Here is a 22,119-nt window from a genome sequence, read left to right as displayed (position 1 = left end):
GTACAGAGTGGGGCCAAGAAGGAGGGAAGGTTGCCGGCAGCCTCCTCTTCTCTCCTTGCGCTTCTAGCAAGCTTTGCAAGGAAAGTGAGGAGAGAACATAAGAACAGCCTTGCTGGATCAGGCCCAAGGTCCATCTATTCCAGCATCCTGTTTCGCACAGTGGCCCACCAGATGCCGCTGGAAGCCACAGGCAGGAGCTGAGGGTGTGCCCTCTCACCTGCTGTTACTCCCTTGCAACTGGTACTCAGAGGCATCTTGCCTCTGGGGCTGGAGGTGGCCTATAGCCCTCCGACTAGTAGCCGTTGATAGACCTCTCCTCCATGAAGTTATCAAAACCTCTCTTAAAGCCATCCAGGTTGTTGGCTGTCACCACATCTCATGGCAGAGAATTCCACAAGTTGAGTGTGTGTTGTGTGAAAAAGTACTTCCGTTTGTTGGTCCTAGATTTCCTGGCAATCAGTTTCATGGGATGACCCCTGGTTCTAGTGTTATGGGAGAGGGAGAAGAATTTCTCTCTATCCACTTTCCCCACACCATGCATGATTTTACAGACCTCTATCATGTCTCCCCACAGTCGTCTGTTTTCTAAACTAAAAAGCCCCAGGTGGTGTAGCCTCGCCTCATAAGAAAGGTGCTCTAGGCCCCTAATCATCTTGGTTGCCCTCTTCTGCACCTTTCCCAGTTCTACAATGTCCTTTTGAAGATGTGGTGACCAGAATTGTACGCAGTACTCCAAGTGTGGTTGCATCATAGTTTTGTATAAGGGCATTATAATATTAGCCATTTTATTTTCAATCCCCTTCCTAATGATCCCTAGCATGGAACTGGCCTTTTTCACAGCTGCCGCACATTGAGTTGACACTTCCAACGAGCTGTCCACCATGACCCCAAGATCCCTCTCCTGGTCAGTCACCGGCACCTCAGATCCCATCAGCATATACTTGAAGTTGGAGTTCTTCGTCCCAAGTATATGTGAGGATGGGATGGAGCCATAGCTCAGTGGTAGAGCATCTTCTTTGCATGCAGAAGGTCCCAGGTCCAATCCCTGGCATCTCCAGGTATTAGGGATATGTGAATCGATTCAAATTTGAATCAATTTCACTAGAATCTGGAAGATTCGAATGATTCAAATTTCAATCAAATCACTCCTGAAAAGGGTAATTCAAATTCAAATCAAATTGGCCAGATTCGAATTTGAATGGATTCGATAACAGAAAGACTCCAACCTGAAACCTTGGAGAGCTGCTGCCAGTCAGTGTAGACAATAGTGAGCCAGGTGGACCAAGGGTCTGACTCAGTATGAGGCATCTTCCTATGTTCACTCCTTGCAAAGCTTGCAAAGGTCCGATCGGTCCCGAAGAGCTGCTCAAATAGAAGTAGTGAGGGGCAACTTGGTGCCCTGATGGCACCCAAGTAACCCACCACCTGAGGTGACCACCTCACCTAGCCTCATGAAAGGGTCATCCATGGCTGAAGCCATTACAACTGTAGCAGTAATACCTGTCTTGGTGCAGCTGTCAGAATAGAACTCAACTCCCCCCCTGCCTCAGGCTGCAGAGCAGGCTAGGTGGCTCATTTCCTGGCTGAAAGGAAGAGAACACACTTCCCTGGAACAGGCTCTCCTTCTGCTCTCTGCCAATTGCATCTTAAATCAATATGGGAGGGTGTGAGCTGACGCAGGCAGGCTGACCCGTCTCCGTGCTCCGAGAAGGGAATGCGTGTGGGGGAACGCAGTTATGCAGAGACACCAGCAAAGAACTTGGCCCGCTGGGATCTGATTAGCTGCTATCACGGCAGGAGCAGCACATGAAAGAGAGGAAGACCTGATTGCCCCCTGGCATGGTACTGTGTGGCTCCAGAGAGACGGGGTTAAATGAACTCCAGCAAGCGCGGGTTCCTTTCTAATGTGGGCTCTCCGCTGCCTGCAGGGCTGCAGACAACACGGTATCCGGCTGGGGATCGTGACCCTCTGCCTGGCTGCAGCCGGCTGGACTCTCCAAAGTAAGTGTCTTGGACGTCTCCCTCTTTTTCTCTTGGTTGCTCCCGCTCCCAAACTGGAGTGTCACTTTCCACCTCCTGCATTAAAGGCCTCTGTGCCTTTAACATCTGTGTGGAATACAGGGTTTCAGTGAGCGCAGATTTCTTTGCCACGGAGATGCAGTTGTGAGAAAATGGCACCTGTTGAATTTCTGCCTGGCAGAAGAACTGCACTGCTGGATCGGGTAAAGGGGCATCTAATACAGCATCCTTTCCCCAACAGTAGCCAGCTGGGTGTTCCTGGGAAATCTCATCCTCTCAGCTCTAGTAAAAGGGATTAAGGAGTACACTGGCTAAACATGGAGGTTTCATTAAGTTACCTTGGCTAATATCTATTGGCGGATCTAATTTCCATGAATGTGTCTAATTCCCTATTAGAGTCAATGGCCATCACCACAGCTTGTGACAGTGAGTTCCATATGTTAATGTTGCACTGTGGGAAGAAACTTGTTTTGCTTGTTGTGAATCTACAGGCAATCCAGTTCACTGGCGGACCCTACATTCTAGAGCAGACATTCCTAACCTTGGGGGGGGGTCCGCCGGATGTTGGACTACAAATCCCATCGTCCACAGCCACAATGGCCTTGAGAGTGGGGATGATGGTTGTTGTAGTCCAACAACATTTGGTGACCCAAGGTTAGGAACCCTTATTCTAAAGTGAAGAGAGAGGAAAAGCCTGTCTCCGTACTCCGTTCTTTTCCTTCATGCCCGCGCAATTTAATCATCCCTTTTCTAAGCTAAAAAGCTTTAAAGGCTTTAGCCTTTCTTCATTGGGAAGGTGCTCCAACCCTTCATCATTTTGGATAGTCTTTTCTCATCTTCTGCACCTTTCCCAGCTCCACAATCACCTTCTGGAGATACAAGCAACCAGGACTGTACTCCAAATGCAGCCACAACATCAATCTCCAGAAAAAAGGCATTAGGATGCTGGAAGTTGTGCTTTCAGTCCCTGATATAATAATTCCGAAGAATCCCTAGTAACTGAGCAAGCCGTTCTTAAAGGCTGCCGGGAGCACAGCCAAAAGGAAAAGGTGCCAAACTTGCCCTCCTCTTTCCTTCCTCTGTCCTTTCGCCTTGCTTTCCGCACCCCTTTGACTTTGATGCAAAGCGGAGGTAATTGCTGGGCCATCGGCCAAATTAGACATTATATTAAAAAAAACCTTATATCCAGAACAGGTGATGGGCTTGGCATAAAATGTATTCCACAGCTTCCAGAAATGTATCTCACAGCATCGCATGTATGCCTCTGGGCCTATGGGGTCTGTCTGGGGGCAACCATGGTGCCCCTCTTCCAGGATAATCCATCACCCGCTCCTGCACCCAGCCAGCAAACAAAACACTCAGCGGGGGGAGCATGAGGCTTAGCCACGTGCCTGCTCCCAACGTGCTTCACTCGCTGGCTGGGTGCTTCCTTTTTCTCCCTTGCTCAGTGCGAGGAAGAGAAAGAAGCACCCAGTCAGAGAATGACGTGCCAGCTGGGAGCAGGTGAGAGGCCGTGCATCCTCCTTTCCCAGTGCGGGTCATGCGCCTGCATCAGCATGCATCTGACATCAGCGCAAGGAGCATGGCCAATGTATGTCCATGTGGGCAGCACTGGAGGGGCTGGTGGTAGCCTGTCCCCGGGTCACCAGCAAACCCACTATGCTAGTGGTATTATGAATGAACCATTCCGGATTCATATGGCCTCAGTCCAGGGGCATACATGTGAGTCTCCTCACTCGATGCTGTGGAATACATTTTATGTGGAATTCATATGGCCTCGGACACAATGGATGACATGTCCCACAGTCAAACATGGGTGGTTGTAAATCACCTGAGCTGCTTGGAGTGCCTAAAAGAAAAATGCCAGTGGTCTTGTGCAAGAGTGCCCATGTGCAAATACTGACACTTGTGGGACCACCTTTCTGAGCGTCCACCACACTATTTCCATTGGAAACAACTGAAGTTGCATTGCGGAAATGCAGCTGCGCAAATTATAGTATTTGTGCAAGACAGCCAGAGGCTTCTTTACTTATTTAGTTCACCATATTTATAAACTTCCTAACACATAAAACTTGAGGTGGTATAGAATGATTTAAAAACAATAAAATAAAACACAATTAAAAGGTTTTTTAAAAATGGTTTTAACCAAAGACCTGAGAAAACAGTTATGTCTTAAGCGATTTTTTGAAGGCAGCCAGAGATGGAGAAGCTCTTATATTGACAAGAAGCATATTCCAAAGCCCTGGGGCAGCCACAGAGAAGGCCCAGCCCTGCATCGCCACCAAACAAGCCGGTGGCAGCTGTAACCCAACCTCCCCACATTATCTCAGTAAGCAGCAGAGTTCATGACTGAGAAGGCACTCTCTTAAATAGAGAGCGGAATGAATTAACCATTCCAAATTCCAAACCACAGATATGACTTTCATATGGTCTTGGACGCAATCGCTGGTGATATGTCCCACAGTGAAACATGGGAGTTTCTAAATCACCTGGACCCCTGCAGTGGTACAGGCCATTCAGAACTGCCCACATTCGACTGCAGTACATGTCAGCCAATTTTTAGCCAACTTTCCAATAGGCTTATGAGATCACCCTGCTGTGTGTGTGTGTGTGTGTGTGTGTGTGTGTGTGTCCCTGTCCCCACCCCCATCAACTTCGCAATGCCTGGACCAATATGAACCAAATCAGGTACAATTGTAGGGACACAAAGGGATACCTCAACAGCATAGTTTGTGATGATGTCATCCACCCTAAGATGGTAGACACGTAAACCTTTGCGGTCCAAGTGGGCTAACTAGTGAACCACTTAACCGATTTGAACCAAATTTGCTACAGCTGTAGAGACATCTAGGGATGCCCTAATGGCATGGTGTGTGATGATGTCATCCACTCCAATTCAAGATGGCACACCCATGAACATCTGAGACACAAGTGGGCTAACCTGTGGACTGATTTGAACCAAATTAGGTACAGTTGTAGTGAGTGACACACAGGGACACCTCAGTTGTGTAGTTTGTGATTATGTCATTCACCCTGATTCAAGATGGTGGAACCATAAATTTTTGTGGTACAAATGAGCTAACCTGTGAACTGCTTAACCAATTTGAACCAAATTTGCTACAGCCGTAGGGACACATAGGGACACCTCAATGACAAAGATTGTGATGATGTCATCCACCCCAATTCAAGATGACAGATGCATAAACCTTTGAGGTGCAAAAGATCTAACTTGTAGACCTCGATTTGCACCAAATTTAATCCAGATGTAGAGACAGTGAAAGGAAAGTAGGCCGATTAGTTCTTACTAGAACAACTTGTTTTCAATGGAATCATCTACGTTAAATGGAGAGATGAAGGGATTAGATTCCCCTCTGAAGCTCCCATAAATTTTAAGCCCTGAGTTCGAGTTCCCTTGCTATAAAAGCAAACATGGACAATTTATATGTTACCGCCACATCACAGTCAGGCAGCAGTAGCATCTGACCCACGCTTACAAGTTCCCAAAGGATCTGCCCAAAATGTTTCTCTAATGCCATTGAACAGAGGCCATTTTATGAGGTCATGCTCCAAGTCCTCGGCACATTTCAGGCACTTTGGACTATTATTTGCAAAGTAACATTATAGCCTCTTTCTACTGAGGGCATCAGATGGAAACATAATTCAGTAAAGGGATGTCTCTGTGAAGGTATAAATATGATAAATAAATAAATGGTTCAGGTACTGAGCTTTTCCATGATACCTTTTAAAAAAGGGAGACCCTTTAGCAAATTTTGCAGCATGAATATTCCTGATATCCAGCAGGGAATCACTCAAAAAAATATAGCCTCGGACACAATGTTATTCAGTTGAGTTGGTCCACATGTTCATCAAGTGAAGGAAATTAAGTGAATATAAGAAGAGCTGAGATAGATCAAAGCCCTTCTGGTGTAGCATTCTGGTGGTTTAAAAAAAAATAAATACTGCTTTTCTACCCAGAAGTACACAAAGTGGTGCAACAAAATTTAACAGGAGAAAGCAATTCAGATACCAAATGCCTCCAAGAAGCCTACAACCAGAGTTTGAAGACAATAGTCCTTTCCTTTTGCTGCCTCCTGGCAACTCCCCTGTTTCATTGCCATTTAGCATGCACAGTATGTGGGAGACCGAGATTCCACTGGGCTTCCCCAGCAGCAAAGGCATTCTCCTGAAATTTCGGTCCACACTGAGCTGCCGTTGGCATTCCTTGTGCATTTGTGCATGCAAGGGCATGGCACTGCCTTCCAGAGCAGGCGGAGAGGTGCGGACTGTTTGTTTTCAAGGCAGAAACTGGGCAGGTGCAGCAAATGTACGATGATTAAACAACTAGAAACCTGCATAAAATAGCAGAGGGAAGAAAGGAGATTGGGGGGGGGGCAATCAGTGGGTCTCCATGGACCTGGTTCAAGGATGGAAACAGATATTACAAGAAACCTAAGACTTCTCCAGGGCAGGGGTGGGGGCTGTTCAGGCTTGCCCCCTCCCTGACCTGTTGGGTTTTTTTTGTTTTTGTTTTAATGAAAGTTTTTTTGCAAGGGTCTCTAGTATCCTGCCCAATCTTACTCAATAAGACAGTGATTCTCAAGCTTATGTCCTTTTATAGCTGCTTCCCTCAGAACACAAAGTAGTGTGTTATGTAGATTTAATGAAGAGTTCTTTTCAGAAACAACCATTTCCTCCTCCTCCTCCTCCTCCTATGCCTCCCTTTTTTCCCCACACTCCACTCCTCACACTTTCTACTGGATCCCCAATGGGGCAAGCTTCTAAACAACAAAACATAAAAGAGTGCTAGATAGAATAGATGTTGCTGGACTACAACCTCCATCATCCCCTGCCACAATGGCCTTTGACCATTGTGGCAGGGGATGCATGCGCCCCAGTTTTGATGGCTTCAAGTGGGGCTTAGACAAATTCATGGAGGGCAAGTCTCTCAATGGCTATAGGCTCCCTATTGCCTTGGTGGCTGCAGGCTTCCTCCAGGTTCAGAGACAGGATGCTTTTGAATACCTGTTTCAGGGAACCAACAGCAGGAGAGAGAGGGCATGACTTCGTCTCCCGCTTAGGTGGCTTCCCAGGGCATTTGGAGGGCCGTTGTGGGAAGCAGGATGCTGGACTAGCTAGACCTTGTTGTTGGGCTTGATTCAGCAAGTCTCTTCTTAACATCTGGGGAACCAATTCTGAGAACCTCTGCAGTGAGAAGTAAGTAAGAAAGTTAAATAACGTTAAACATCTCTGACTATCTGCCTTTCTCTTCTGCCTGTTGCTTGCTGTCTTACCGCATAATTTCTGATGACAGGGCCTGGGCTTATTTTCCTGGTGACCAGGAAAATAAATAAGGGGGATTGATTTGATGATCGCCTGGCCATGTGCTGATGGCAGAGGAAGCCCCCACCCATGTCCCCCAGCACGTCATGAAGCAGCTGTATGCACACCTGCCATGTACTAGATTAGTGTGCATTCAAATGAGCTTTTTGTCTGTGCTTTCCAATGAGTGCTGAAAGCCAAATCCAGTACATCATGCTGGTAGGTGGAGAGAACCAGCTCATGGTAGGCTTGGGACCCCAATGTGGAGGTGGTTCCAAGTCCATTTCTCCTGCCTCCGCATCCATTGCTTATTGCATCCGAGCCCTGCTTCCATTGCCATGGAGAATTATTTCCCCCTTAAGAGTTCCTTCTAATTGAAATCTTATTTACCCTCGTTAGGGAAACATGAACTGCCTAGATTGAGTTACAGAGACAAACAGAGCAGATCCGAGTGGCTCTGTTGCTGCCAACAGAAGGAAGGGGGCGGGGAGAGAGAGGCTGTTGCAGTGTCTGCAGAGGGGTTGTAAATCACTGCTATGAGATGCAAATCAATAATTCCAGGCGGCAGCAGCAGCAACAACAACAGATAAACAATGGAGGCCCACCCTAAAGTGAGCAGCTGTGTGGATCCATTTGAAAAAGCCCAAATTCAATAGTAGCATCATGCTTTTATTTGTACAAGTCCTAAGAACAGAGATGGTGCCGGGATACATTGCAGTGGCAGTATTGGGGTGCGGCGGGGTGGGGGGAATTGAGCAAAGAGGCAGCTTTTAAAGTGGTGGTTCTCCTCCATTTAGCAGGAGGAGAGCAACTGGCCCTGCCCAGCCCCAGCACAGCACCCCTCCCGTGCCTGTTGCTTCTTGTGTCTACCATATGTTTCTTTCTAGATTGTGAGCCCTTTGGGGCGAGGGGGCCATCTTATTTGTGTGCTATTCCCTTTTCTATGTAAACCTCTTTGAGAACTTTGGTTGAAGAGTGGTATATAAATATCCATACTAGGAGTAAAAGGGGGATACTGCATTTATAGCTGCAAGCTGTGGCTCACATATTAGATTTCTGAAACCGAAATGGATTGCAGGTCGAGGCACAAACTACTTTTTTGAGGGGGTGCTTGCCCACCCTTGATGCACTGGGCCCTGGGGCAAGGCCAGGCCTTGTGCCCCCATCTGCTATGGCGCATTGGTTCCTGCCCCACATAACTTACTGGGCAGGCACTGCCCCACAGAGGATGGGAATGAACAGGAACCGCCACTGAGGAGGCCTTTGGTAGAGATGGCACCCACTGGCCAATAGGCTTTCTCTGCTGCCATTATGGCTCTTAACTTGCACAAAAGCTCCTTCTTCTCCCGTCTCCCCATTGGCTAACAGAGTGTTCCCGAAAGACCCTACAATGATGTGGGAGGTGCCCAGTCATAAAGGCAACGGTGGCATGAGTCTATTGGCTGACGTGTGGCCACCACTGACTTCCCAAAAGGGGCAGTGCCCCAGCTGGCCCTCAGGTGAAGGGAGCTTCTCATAGAAGTAGGGCCAGCCCATCCATGAGCCCATTCTTGGGGGGTGCACAAACAGAGCCAGAATATAGTACTGCCAGTTATTCTTTCTCTCCCATTTGCTTTTCACCCCTGAAGTATTTCACTGTGGCGTATGCATGCATTATGTAATACAGCCCCAAAGGGCCTGCACATTCTGCATCCCAAAATACAGAGCCTTCTTGGCTTGTTGTAAATAAATCTTACTTATTTATGTTGTAAATAAATCTTATTAATAAATCTTTGTAAATAAATCTTATTTATTTATTATTTCTCTCTGTAAACTGCCCTGAGCCATTTTTGGAAGGGCGGTATAGAAATCGAATGAATAAATGAATGTTGCACTTCCACCTCCAATGAACAGCTAGTCTCATAAGCTGCCCTCCCTCTCTTGAATATGAATTGCCTGCCTTAGCATTCGTTTCCAAGAAGAAATGGTCTCGGTCTAGATTTCCAAACCAACAGCGGTGGCTTTTTGTCTCTGAACTGCTAGAGTCCCCCTTAATCTTATTTTTAGTTATTTTTTTAATATGTAAACCGCTTTGGAAACATTTGTTGAAAAGCAGTATATCAATATTTGTTGTTGTTGTTGTGAATGGATTGGGAACTCTCTCCCATTGTATCCTCCACCCCGTTTGGGCTTGTCATTTGCTGGTTGTTCAGCCTCATGAATGAGCAGCTTGCATGGCTCCTCTCCTCTTTGGGAGAGGAGAGCTGGTCTTGTGGTAGCAAGCATGACTTGTCCCCATAGCTAAGCAGAGTCTGCCCTGGTTGCATCTGAATGGGAGACTTGATGTGTGAGCACTGCAAGAGATTCCCCTCAGGGGATGGAGCTTCTCTGGGAAGAGCAGAAGGTTTCAAGTTCCCTCCCTGGCTTCTCCAAGATAAGGCTGAGAGAGATTCCTGCCTGCAACCTTGGAGAAGCTGCTGCCAGTCTGTGAAGACAATACTGAGCTAGATAGACCAGTGGTCTGACTCAGTATATGGCAGCTTCCTATGTTCCTATGGCTCAAGTTAAAGCTGGGACTGTTCTTGTCTGGAGCAGGTGGGCAGCAGAGCCATCCTTCACCTAGGGTGTCAAAGCCCCTGAATAAGAGCATTACTGTTGGATTTTTTTCCCAGTGGACAACCAACAACATAATGCCTATGGAAGATTTAATGGTAATTTGATGCCTATGGAAGATTTAAAAACAAACAAACCAAAAAACCCAGAGCAAATAGCAGCTATTGGGAGGCAATCCTAATTGGGACTGTGAGGAACTGATTGGTTAAGAATTGTTTATGTGAGTATATGTAGCTTGGTTAGCGAGTTAAAGCATGGCCGCTGTTGGCAGGTACTTAGACTGACAGGAGGCCTTCTATAGAAATTCTACAGTTGTATAGCACTGTAGATCACCTTTAGTGGTGCAGCGGGGAAATGCTTGACTAACAAGCAGAAGGTTGCTGGTCTGAATCCCCGCTGGTACTCTATTGGGCAACAGTGATATAGGAAGATGCTGAAAGATGCTGAAATCCCACACATCTCATTCTGTGTGGGAGGAGGCAATGGTAAACCCCTCCTGTATTCTACCAAAGACAACCACAGGGCTCTATGGGTGCCAGGAGTCGAAACTGACTTGACAGCACACTTTAGGAAGCTGCCATATACTGAGTCAGACCACTGGTCTCTCTAGCTCAGTATTGTCTAAACAGACTGGCAGCGGCTTCTCCAAGGTTGCAGGCAGGAATCTCTCTCAGCCTTATCTTGGAGAAGCCAGGGAGGGAACTTGAAACCTTCTGCTCTTCCCAGAGAAGCTCCATCCCCTGAGGGGAATCTCTTGCAGTGCTCACACATCAAGTCTCCCATTCATATGCAACCAGGGCAGACTCTGCTTAGCTATGGGGACAAGTCATGCTTGCTACCACAAGACCAGCTCTCCTCCTTTACCTTTACCTTTATAGTATTGTAGAGTCAGTAAGTGCCAAGGAAGAGGCTGGCAGAAAGGGAGTCAGACTGAAGGACAGTAAGCTGCAACTGGTTGTGCTTTGAACTGTATATTTCTTGGAAATGACCATTTTTTATTTTGTTTGTGAAACCATAAATCCTCTTTATTTTAAAAATATTTGGACTTTCTATATTGGACTGACACTCCATGCTTATAGTATTTCCCTGCTATCAAGGGCAATTGCAGGGGCGTAACTATAATAGGGCAAGGGGACATGATTGACTCCCCCAGCCACACACCCACCCGGGCTTCCTTCAGTTGTATTCATCCTCCGAAATGGATGTGAGTGTTAAGACCTGGAGCTACCAGAACAGCATGTCTTTCTCTAGTACCATTAAATGACTTGCATCGCCCACAATTTACAAAACCTTTTGAAAAACAATTTAGGGTGATGTTCTATTGTGGCACATAGATAGATAGATAGATAGATAGATAGATAGATAGATAGATAGATAGATATGTTACCACTCTTCAGCCTCATTTAAGATTTCTTTACTTCATGAGCTGAGCTTCAGTGAGCGGGGTGGCATTTTAAAATCTCGTCTCTGGGCTCACTCCAACCTTGCTACGCCCCCAGGCAATTGCTATTATAAGAGAGGACCGCTGAAGTTAAATGGGAGTGGATACAGGAACCTTCAGAGGGACCATGGTGGGAGTAGAGGGTTCACTGCCCCCCGCCCTCCACGCCCTGATACACAGATCCCCAATCTGGCTGCTATTTATTGAATAAATGCATGCACATGAGCACATGCTTAACACGCATGTGCCCCCACTTCAGCCCAACCAACTCCAAAATGTACCAGCCACCAATGTGCAGGTCTAAACAGGGGCAGATCAACCACTGGGCGGGCGACTGTGTGCAGTGTACACAGGTGGCCCAGTAGGGCCAATGCTGGGGGGACCACGTGCTACCTGCCTCTGCATCTGCCCGCCTCTCTGCCTGGTGGTGGCCGTGGCGAGGAGAGAGGCAGGTGGGCAGGCAGTTGTGGCGGGAGGGAGGGAGGCGGGCAGACAGAAGTTTGCAGGGAGAGCCGTCAATAAACTAGCTGCAGGCCGCCGCCCACATCACTACACTAATGGGTCTAAATTTTCATTAGGAACCCCTTTTTAGTTCCGAAACCTTAACTTCCGATTGCTCGTTTGCTTCCAGCTCTCAACCCGGCAGATGGGTGCGATGTTGCCCAGCTGGCTTTTGAACACACAGGCCAGCTTAATCGCTCATTACAGACAAGGCCTTAGGCCTGGGATGCCCAGCCTTGAGTCCACAGATGTTGGACTACAACTCCCTTCATTCCTATCTGAAGGCCATTGTGACTGAAGATGATGGGAGTTGCAGTCCAACTGGTGACCCAAGATTGAGAGCCCATAGGAACATAGGAAGCTGCCATATACTGAGTCAGGCCATTGGTCTATCTAGCTCAGTATTGTCTTCACAGACTGGCAGCGGCTTCTCCAAGGTTGCAGGCAGGAATCTCTCTCAGCCCTATCTTGGAGATGCTGCCAGGGAGGGAACTTGGAACCTTCTGCTCTTCCCAGAGTGGCTTCATCCCCTGAGGGGAATATCTTGCAGTGCTCACACTTCTAGTCTCCTATTCATTTGTAATCAGGCCTGCTTAGCTAAGGGGACAAATCACGCTTGCTACCACAAGACCAGCTCTCCTCCCATCACGAGCCCAAGAGAAACAGGCTCACAATGACACCTCTGTTTGATTTTTCAGCCCAAGGAAAAGTATCGCTGCTCGTCTCGCAGCCCCACATCAATGCCACGGTGGCACAGAACGTTTTGCTGTCCGTTGCATACACCTGCAAGGGGCGCCCCGTCATCGAGTGGAAGTATACGTCGACCTCTGGCACAACGAAAATTGCAAAGTGGAAACCAGGCAGTTACACCAACATCTCCAGCAGTTACACAGGCAGAGTGAACATTTACGACAATGGTTCCCTTCAGCTTCTCAGTGTGAACATGAGAGACTCTGGCTATTACTTAGTTACAGTGGTGGAAACTTTGGGAACCTCCATGTATGGTACCATCTTACTCAATGTTTACGGTATGAGCGACAAGAGGCTCTACTATTTTGTTTTGTGCCAATTCTCTTCTGTGATGGACCTCACTTGGAGTGCTGTGTCCTGTCCTGGCCATTGTGTTTTCAGAAGGATGTTGATAAACTGGAATGGGTTCAGAGAAGGGTAATTAAGATGGTGAGGGGTCTGGAAACCAAGTCCTGTGAGGAAGGGTTGAAGGAGATGGGTAAGCAGCCAGGAGAAAAGAGATACAAAAGACATTTTTAAATATCTGAAGGCATAGAGCAGTAATCTTTACTATATTTTTAGTGGGGGCCACTTTGGCAAAAAAAATGAAAGAGCATTTCCCCACCACTCTTGACCTCCATGCAGTCTTGTGCTTCCCCATCACTGAGTGGGGGGAACACTCAGAAAGAGAAACACTCAGAAGAGAAACAGAGCCCTATCGAGCCCTATTAACACCTGGGGAGTCGTGCAGAGTTCTGGGAAGTGTAGTCTTTTCCAACAGTGTCCCCATAGAACTCTGTGGGTAAAGCACTGGGAAGGACTACACATCCCAGAGCTCTGTACACACTGTTGAAGATGGTGCTGGGACTTAAAAGGAGCACATTTCTCTTTTTGGAGCCCCACTGATGCTAGTCAAAGTACAGCACTGCATTGGGGGGGAATGGTCACTTTCACAACCTGGTGGGCACTCGTCACTGGTAAGCTAGCAAGTGGATTCATAGATGCCTGCCTAATATCACTGTTATTGTTCATTTTGCAGTAACAAATACATGTATTTTCCAACAAAATGTGCATAAGTAGCTACTTAACAGAAGTAAGTAGTTCCCCAGTGAATTGCTGCAATTTTTATTTACGTTGAATATCAAACAGAGAAAAAGTTACTTGTTAACTTGGCACCCTTAAAGCTTGGTGTCCTGGGCGACTGCCTACATGGTTGAGCCGGCCTTGGTTGTGAGGATAAGTGAAAGAGAGAGGAAGAATCACGTACACTGGCCACCCCACCGGCCTGAGCTCTTGGCAGGAAAGGTGGGATACAAATGTCTTAAATAAAAGGCCCATTCACATGTTATGTTCAACACTTGTACATCGAGTGTATAGTGTACACAGGTACAGATCTGGACACAGGTGCCGTCATTCACATGTTATGCTGAATACAAGTATAAAAGTACACTTCCTCTCTGTAGCATGCATTTGAAGGGCCTGTATCCAGGCTCACTTTGAAAATGAACCCAGGTACAGTCATTCACACAAACACATGTACGAGTGAACAGGCATCTGTACACTTGTACAGCATAATGTCTAAAGTGTCTGTGCATCCCTGGTCAAGCTTCACCTTGTTCTCTGTCTCACATCCTTAGAGATCCTCTATGAAGATTTGCATTTCGTAGCCGTCTTCTTTGCCTTCCTCATGGCTGTGTCGGCTATTCTTATCTGCCTCATGTGGTTGTGCAATAAATCTGTGCACCTGCTTCAAAAGGAGAGGCACCAGCTCAAAGGTAAGCTTTGCAGCAACACAGAGAACCAAGCAGGGAACATTTAATGTTTCTCTGCTCCAGCTATCCCCATTTATCAGGGGAAGTCTCTGTCTTGGGCAGCCTACCCCCCTGGTAAAATATTCCTTCTGTTGTGTGCTTATGTTTTTTTGCCTTTGGCACATGTCAACATTTTAGTGTGAGTTGTTGTCATTGCCATTCTTCAGGATTCAGCAAAAGGGCCTGCTCTTGATGACCTCATTTTTGATGATGCATCATTTTTTGTGATGAGTGACACATCACAAAGAGGACAGTAGCCAAGATGACCCTCTTTGCTACCCTTTTTGGAATGCTGATTTGGCTAAAATCCAAGGGAGTCAGGTGGCTGGAATGGTAGAGCATCTGCGTAGCTCGAAGGAGGTCCCAGGTTCAGTCCCTGCATCTCCAGGTAGGGCTGAGAAACATTCCTGCCTTAAGCCTGGAGATCCACTGCCCTAGGACAGCTCCAGAGGGGAGGCATAGGTGGGCAAGTGCTTCCCCCCCACACTATTTCTGTTTCATAAATCTACACAGCTCATCCACCCATAAATGCACTTTGCCCCTTCTGTGCTCCCCCTCAGGTTCCCCCCTCCCCGCCATTGCCGCCACTGCCGCTGCCAGTCGAAGTAGGCAATACTCAGATAGATGGACCGGATGCCTGACTCTGGGTAAAGCAGCACCATGTTCCTCAGCTCCTTGGCAGGCAGATCAGCATAGAAAGGATTCCCTGAAAGCAAGTAACTGAACAACCCGAGGAAGTGTGATCAGTGATTTCAGAAACCTCTCTCTTCCTGCTCCTGTCTTTCTTTCCTCTCCACCTTGCTTGCAAACTGCATGCCTGTTGGCTTGACAAAGTGAGTGTCTGCCACAAATGAAAGCACCATTGTTTGGGCGCTGCTTTGCAAACAAGGAAACCTTGTCAAACTTCTTTCCTCCGCCCATGTTACACGATACTGATTTCTTTCTTACTTTTGTTTTGTTTTGGCTGTAGCTTGTTTAAATCCATCTCTCCAGGAAACCAAGTCAAGACTTTAGTGGCTGGGATCCAAAGTGTTCGTGTCTTTAAGTTACGTGTGGGGGCTTGAAAAGCAGGTGCCCCCCCCCACCCCGACTGCTCCCCCATGCCACCTGGCAAGCCCATTTTGAAACCAAGGAAACGTTTAAAGGTAGTATGTGGCATCACATGACAGATGATTATTCAAGAAAGAAAAAGGAAATGTCCCACTGTATATTCCTAAGTATAGTCTCAATTTTGAGTTGTCCCCCCATGTTGGACTACAGCTCCCATCTTCCCACTGTGGCAGGGGATGATGGGACTTGTAGTTCAAATGTGAACTCAGTGGTCGTATTTGCATGTAATGTGAAACCAGAGTAGAAGGGACAAGAGGTTGCCAAGCCTGTACGTCAGAATGCAGGACACCCCGTTCAAATTCCGGCTCAGCATAGAGAGCGACCCGAGGTCTCTCTCGCCAAACTGCAGTTTGAACTCTCGGGTTGTAGTGAGTTTTGCCACTCCAGCCCAAGATTCCAGTTCCCCAGAGTTACCTGCACATGTAGAACTGGAGGCTGCATTCACTGTAACTGCAGTTAAGACAGGAAGCTCCTCCATCTTTGTGGTCTGTGCAGTCTGATTGGCTGTGCAGGCTGTCCTTCATGCAAGAAGAAATCCTGCACATCCAGTTCCTCCTCCTTTCTGCAATCTCCCTGACTGCAGAAAGCCTGCTCTCTGTTATGTCTGAATTTGGACAGGAGAGTGGGGTGGGGGGTGCGGAGCAGTACTGTGGGTCCATTGGACCCATGGCTCTGCATTACGTGTGAATATGGCCAATGTGAGAAATGTTAAAATGTAGTTCAAATCTAGGGATTCAGATCTGAGTACCCTTGGCTTCAGCCTTTGTGCATAGGAACACAGGAAGCTGCCATATACTGAGTCAGACCATTGGTCTATCTAGCTCAGTATTGTCTTCACAGACTGGCAGTGGCTTCTCCAAGGTTGCAGGCAGGAAGCTCTCTCAGCCCTATCTTGGAGAAGCCAGGGAGCGAACTTGGAACCTAAATGCTCTTCCCAGAGTGGCTCCATCCCTTGAGGGGAATATCTTACAGTGCTCACACTTCTAGTCTCCCATTCATATGCAACCAGGGCAAACCCTGCTTAGCTAAGGGAACAAGTCATGCTTGCCACCACAAGACCAGCTCTCCTCTCATGGCATGCATACCATGAGTACTTTATTAGATCCTGGCAGATTTGAAGAAAGCTTGATCCAAGATTCAAAGCTCTGAAAAGCATGAAATGTCCAAAAACTTCAGATTTTAAGATGCCTGTAGAGCAGTTCTAACAACAACAACAAACAAACAAACAAACACAACCACCACCACCACCACCACCACCACCACCAATGAAATGAGTCAGGGTCCCACTATCAAATTAACATATCAAAAATAAGATGGCTTTCCTAATTTATATAATGTGTCCTTGTACAGAAAAATCTAGCATGTAATGTCGAAAGTTAGGTCAGAATCCTCCTGCTCCCTGGTTACTAGTCTTCTATGCACACATACTTTCTTTTGGTATGGAGGACCATGCAGTCATGTCAACCCCTACCTGAATTGTACAGTCCAGTTTGCTTTTTCAAGTGACAGCGGGGCCCCAAAGGTGGCTGGCTGGCTGCCTGGAATCATTATGCAAAAAGTCTTCCGCTTTTCTTCCCACCAACAGCACACGTTGCTACAGTTCCTATTCACTGCCCTACCCTCCAACACTTTCCTCCGGACCCCATTCCCTTTTGTCTCTAGATCCTGTGTGAGGGTTTCCCTCCCCTACCTATACTGATCTTCTGTTTCCTTCACAGTAGCAGCTCCGCTAACTTTCCACATTCCGTGACTGTCCCTTTCCTCTCTGTAATTGTTTGTGGCTCTAACACCACAGCAGATCAGGGAAAGGTGGCAGGGATAACAGACAGGCAACGGCATACATGTAGCCAGGATTGTGTGTCTGATTCTGTAGATGCAATGCACAGAATTTCAGTTTTGGTACAGAAAAGAGTCTCTGCTCCCCCCCCTTTAAAAATAAACTATCAAGTGTCTAGTCCTTAAGAGAGGAAAGGTAGACTCGAAAAGTGTGATCTTAATTCTTAAAATGGAATTTGGGAGCGAAACAGATTATACGCAGCCCCGAACAGGAGAGAGTATGCCACTCTTAATGATGCTCAGAAGGTTTCTGTAATCCAAAGGCCTCTCCTATTCTCTGGCTAGGTTTTTGTTTTGCAGTCTCCTTTCCAATTGATCTGTTTTTAAAGGAAGAATGTTCTCATTTCATTTACAGCAAGCACCACTGAAGAGACTGAGCTACAAACTATGGGGTGTTAGCCAAGAACTTCAAAAGTCAATTTTCTACCTCAAGAGAAAACAATGGTTAACTGGGAGATGAGAACGCAGACTATAACATAAAGCTTTTGTACATTTCTTTTATTGTGTGATGTTTTCTATGGGAGCAAAGCAAAGCTTAACTGGAAGGAAAACTGGTCCACGGAGGCTTTGAGAGAGGCCATCCTTTCAGTCCTATCATTCACAATGGACATGTTCCAAGAGGAACATACCGTTTCTGTAGTTCAACAACGTGTTCTTAAAACTCCCCACTTTGCCTTGATAATATCAGGATGCTGTGATCAAGAACTTAATGTGCATCCATGATACTCTACACTGCTGGACACAGGTAGGTTAAGAGAAGAGATTCAGCTTTTAAAGAAGTTGGAGCTGTTTATTTTTAAAATGTTTATTAGGTGTTAATAAACTTAAAAGGCAGAGACAACTAATGATGATGGGTTATATTTCCCACCCACACCAAAGAGTTACTAACAAATGGGTGGTTTCTTTGAAGAAAGGACTGATCTGGGAACTTCTGAGTTCACAGTTCTTCCCCTTCTAACTGAGCAAAGAGGCACCTTTTCAAAGTGGTGATTCTCTTTATTGAAAAGGGGAGAGCAATTGGCCCTATCCAGCCCCAGTATAGCATCCTTCCATTGGCTGTTGCTGGCGTCTATCTTATGTTTCTTTTTAGACTGTGAGTCCATTGGGGACAAGGATCCATCTTTATTTATTTTTATTTCTCTATATCAACCATTTTGGGAACTTCTGTTGAAAAGCAATATATACATGTTCTTCGTCTTCTGTTAATAGCATTTTGATTCCACATTGGATGAGGGCAAAGGTAACACTCTGTTTTCTATATTTGTATTCTAGTCTTTTTCTCTCTAAGACACTCAAGGCGGTACAGAAGGGAGCATCTTATTTTCCACTCAACAAGCCAGTGCGAGAGGTCAGATTGAGAGTGAGTTGCCCATGGCAATGCAGCAAGCTTCAGCGTGGATTTTAATCTAGGTTTCCTGACATTCTAGCCCCCTGCCACAAAGTTTGTATGTACCACACTACGAGAGGTAGTGTGGTGTAGTGGTTAGAGTGTTGGACTAGGATCAGGGAGACCTGAATTCAACCCCCGCTTCAGGCATGGAACTCACTGGGTGACTCTGGGCTAGCCTAACCTACCTCACAGGGTTGTTGCAACAAACTAGGTATTTTATTGTATTCTATCTATCTATCTATCTATCTATCTATCTATCAAATTTGTATACCGTCCTAAACCTCCATCTCTGCATAAAACAGATTAAATAACACACACCTTAAAACAATTTAAAACCACAGTCCACTTAAAAAGCTTGGGTGAAAAAATAAGTCTTTAGGGATTTTCTAAAAGTTGTTAGAGATGGAGAGGCTTTTATTTCAACAGGGAACACGTTCCAGGGTCTCGAGGCAGCAACAGAGAAGGCCCATCCCCGAGCAGCCACCAAACCAGCTGGTGGCAACTGGAGACGAAGTTCTCCAGATGATCTCAATGGGCAGCGGGGCTCACTGCGAAGACGACATTGTGCCCATTCTTGTGACTGAGAGGGCTACTGGGCAGGTGGCGGGGAAGGCTGTTTCAACTTACCTTCCCCACAGATGACCCACTCCTCCATTGCTGGCTGTACTCACCGAGTGCTCAGATGATCCTCCGCTGCCCCAGGTCGTGCAGAGGGTAGAGGGCCTGGCTCCCAGGAATCCCATAATGCACCGCATGTGTGCATGGTGGGAATATCTGCAGTGACAGGCAGGCTCCTGTCACTGTTGCAGGGCCAGCTCAAAGCAGTCGGCACTGCACCCGATCAAGGAAACAGGGCTAAGAGAGCGTTCGCTCCCTTAACCTTGTTTGAGAGGCTGGCTCTGCAGGCGGGTTTGCCGCCAAAGCACTGCCAGGATCGGGCACAATCCCTGTGGTTCTCATGCACAGCCAAGCCTGGTCTTGGCTGCGTGCATGAACCGCCTCATCTAAAATACCCAGGGCCTAAACTGTTTAGGGCTTTATAGGTTATAACCCGCACCTTGTATTTTGCCCGGAAACGTATTGGCAGCCAGTGTAACTCTTTAGTATAGGATTAATATGGTCTCTCCAAGATGACCCAGTGACCAACTTGGCTGCCACATTCTGGGCCAACTGCAGTTTCTGGATTATGTACAAAGGCAGCCCCACATACAGCACACTGCTGTAGTCATGTCTGGAGGTAAACAACATATGTACTGAGGTCATCAAGAAATGGACGCAGCTGGCGTATCAGCCAAAGCGGCTAAAAAGCACTTCTGGCCACCGCCACAACCTGGGAGATGAGGGGAAGGTTTGGATGCAGAAGTACCCCCAGACTGCATGCCTGTTGCTTCTGGTACATGGAAGGAACATAATGGTAAAGATAACCATGTACACTGCCCTGGACTTCTTGGAGGATGAGCGGGATATAAACATAAATAAAAACCTTGTTCACATTGTATTTCCTAAGCCTATATGTTTTCAGTGTGACAAAAGCCCTCCTCAGACATGCAGGACAAAAGGGATGTTGTACATGAGTAGAGCATCCCGAGACTACACCAAGAAGCCCCGCCCTGGTGCTGATGTGCCAAGAAGCATCACTTTCCTTGTGCTCTCCACACTTATGGATGGCGGTGGGGTGGCAGTTGCTTCTGTGATGGGAAAGCTGGACTGCCCCAGCCTTCTGATCGTGGAAGCATGAAAGCATCATGATTACAGTGTTTGCCTCTTCAAACAAACACCCTGAAGTGGGGAGAATACAGTGGCAGGAGGCTTCTCAGCATTGGGATGGGCCTTGCTGGTGCTCTCTCAGGCTGCTGTCCATGAACACAGTGCCCCCCCCACCTTCTGCACATCTGTAGAGGGCTAAAAACACAAGGCAGTCTGGAAATGGCTATACTTTGTGCAATGGCTCTCATGCCGTCTTTTGCTATGGGTGAATGTTTTTAGGAGTGAAATTCAGAGTGGACTCTGCTGGATTTTGAGTACCATGGTATTAATCGGAGCTATTGCCGTGACCACTCCATTGCACCAACACACACATTGATTTTTAGGATCAAAGGGTCACATCCAGCCCAATCAGTTACTTTGAATTCATTCGTATTTGCTCTCATAGGAACATAGGAAACTGCCATATACTGGGTCAGACCATTGGTCTATCTAGCTTAGTATTGTCTTCACAGACTGGCAGCAGCTTCTCCAATGTTGCAAGCAGGAATCTCTCTCAGCCCTATCTCGGAGATGTCAGGGAGGGAACTTGAAACCTTCTGCTCTTCCCAGAGTGGCTTCATCCCCTGAGGGGAATATCTTGCAGTGCTCACACCTCAAGTCTCCCTTTCATATGCAACCAGGACAAGTCATGCTTGCTACCACAAGACCAGCTCTCCTCTCAAGCTAAAGGTGCATTGGATGATCCCAGAGTAGGCTCTAAAGAGCTTGTGTGGATTTGCCCTCTCCTTTTTATTGCCTTTAAATGCCTCCTTATGCTTGAAAATGAAACTGCTAATATTATTTATTTATATTACATTTCTATACCACCCAAAACTTGCATCATTGGGCACTTTACAATTAAAATAATTAAAACATCAAATCACTTAATTAAAATCCTTTAAACCATTAAAAAATTTAAAACATTAAAAACCCAGTATTATCATTTTTATTTTTTTTAGAACCATAGATCTAATTAAAAGCCAGGGTGAATAAATGCATCTCCAGTGCCTTTTAAAAAGTTGCCAGATATGGGGAGGCTCTTATCTCAACAGGGAGTGCATTCCCAAGTCCAGGGGCTGCAACGGAGAAGGCCCATTCCTGAGTAGCCACCAGATGAGTTGGCGGCAGCTGCAGGCAAACCTCTACAGATGATCTTAACAGGCGGTGGGGCTCATGGCGAAGAAGACATTATCTTAAATACCCAGGGCCTAAGCTATTTGGGGCTTTATAGGTAATAGCCAGCACCTTGTATTTTGCCTGGAAACATATTGGCAGCAATATTAAAATGCTCTTACACAAATCTATGGTGTGGCCATATTTGGAGTACTGTGTGCAGTTCTGGTCACCATATCTTGAGGACATTGTAGAACTGGAAAAGGTGCAGAGGAGGGCAACCAAGATGATCAGGGGCCTGGAGCACCTTCCTTATGAGGCAAGGCTACAGCATCTGCAGCTCTTTACTTTGGAAAAGAGGCGACTACATGGAGACATGATAGAGGTGCATAAAATTATGCATGGAGTAGAGAAAGTGGACAGAGCGAAATTGTTCTCCCTGTCTCACAACACTAGAACCAGGGGCCATTCCATTAAACTGAAGGCCGGGAAATTTAGGACCAACAAAAGGA

At 46.7% G+C, this 22,119-nt stretch overlaps 1 protein-coding gene across 3 annotated transcripts; it reads left to right on the top strand.

Annotated features, from left to right (window-relative positions):
- Positions 1-1,625: 1,625 nt before the first annotated feature.
- Positions 1,626-17,855, top strand: VSTM5 (V-set and transmembrane domain containing 5). 3 transcript variants are annotated; one of them, XM_053311457.1, is made up of 4 exons: positions 1,626-2,001; positions 12,571-12,900; positions 14,239-14,376; positions 17,714-17,855. In XM_053311457.1, exons 1-4 carry the CDS (start codon positions 1,905-1,907, stop codon positions 17,755-17,757), a joined length of 609 nt encoding a protein of 202 aa, XP_053167432.1. In that variant the 5' UTR covers positions 1,626-1,904; the 3' UTR covers positions 17,758-17,855. The 3 variants fall into 3 exon arrangements, with proteins under 3 accessions (XP_053167432.1, XP_053167433.1, XP_053167434.1); XM_053311458.1 differs by lacking the exon at positions 17,714-17,855 and adding an exon at positions 15,383-15,443; XM_053311459.1 differs by lacking the exon at positions 1,626-2,001 and adding an exon at positions 6,180-6,295.
- The last annotated feature ends 4,264 nt before the right edge of the window (positions 17,856-22,119 follow it).

Source organism: Hemicordylus capensis, chromosome 3 (assembly GCF_027244095.1).
Source record: "Hemicordylus capensis ecotype Gifberg chromosome 3, rHemCap1.1.pri, whole genome shotgun sequence".
Taxonomy (NCBI): Eukaryota; Metazoa; Chordata; class Lepidosauria; order Squamata; family Cordylidae; genus Hemicordylus; species Hemicordylus capensis.
The sequence above is the reverse complement of the archived record's forward strand: the minus strand, read 5'-3'. Positions and strand labels throughout refer to the sequence as shown.

Excerpts from the sequence above, each read along its gene's own strand:
- VSTM5 (XM_053311457.1), top strand. The coding sequence starts at position 1,905 with ATGTGGGCTCTCCGCTGCCTGCAGGGCTGCAGACAACACGGTATCCGG. Across the intron at positions 2,002-12,570 it reads AGCCGGCTGGACTCTCCAAA|CCCAAGGAAAAGTATCGCTG; the intron begins GTAAGTGTCTTG and ends TTGATTTTTCAG. Across the intron at positions 14,377-17,713 it reads GGAGAGGCACCAGCTCAAAG|CAAGCACCACTGAAGAGACT; the intron begins GTAAGCTTTGCA and ends TTTCATTTACAG.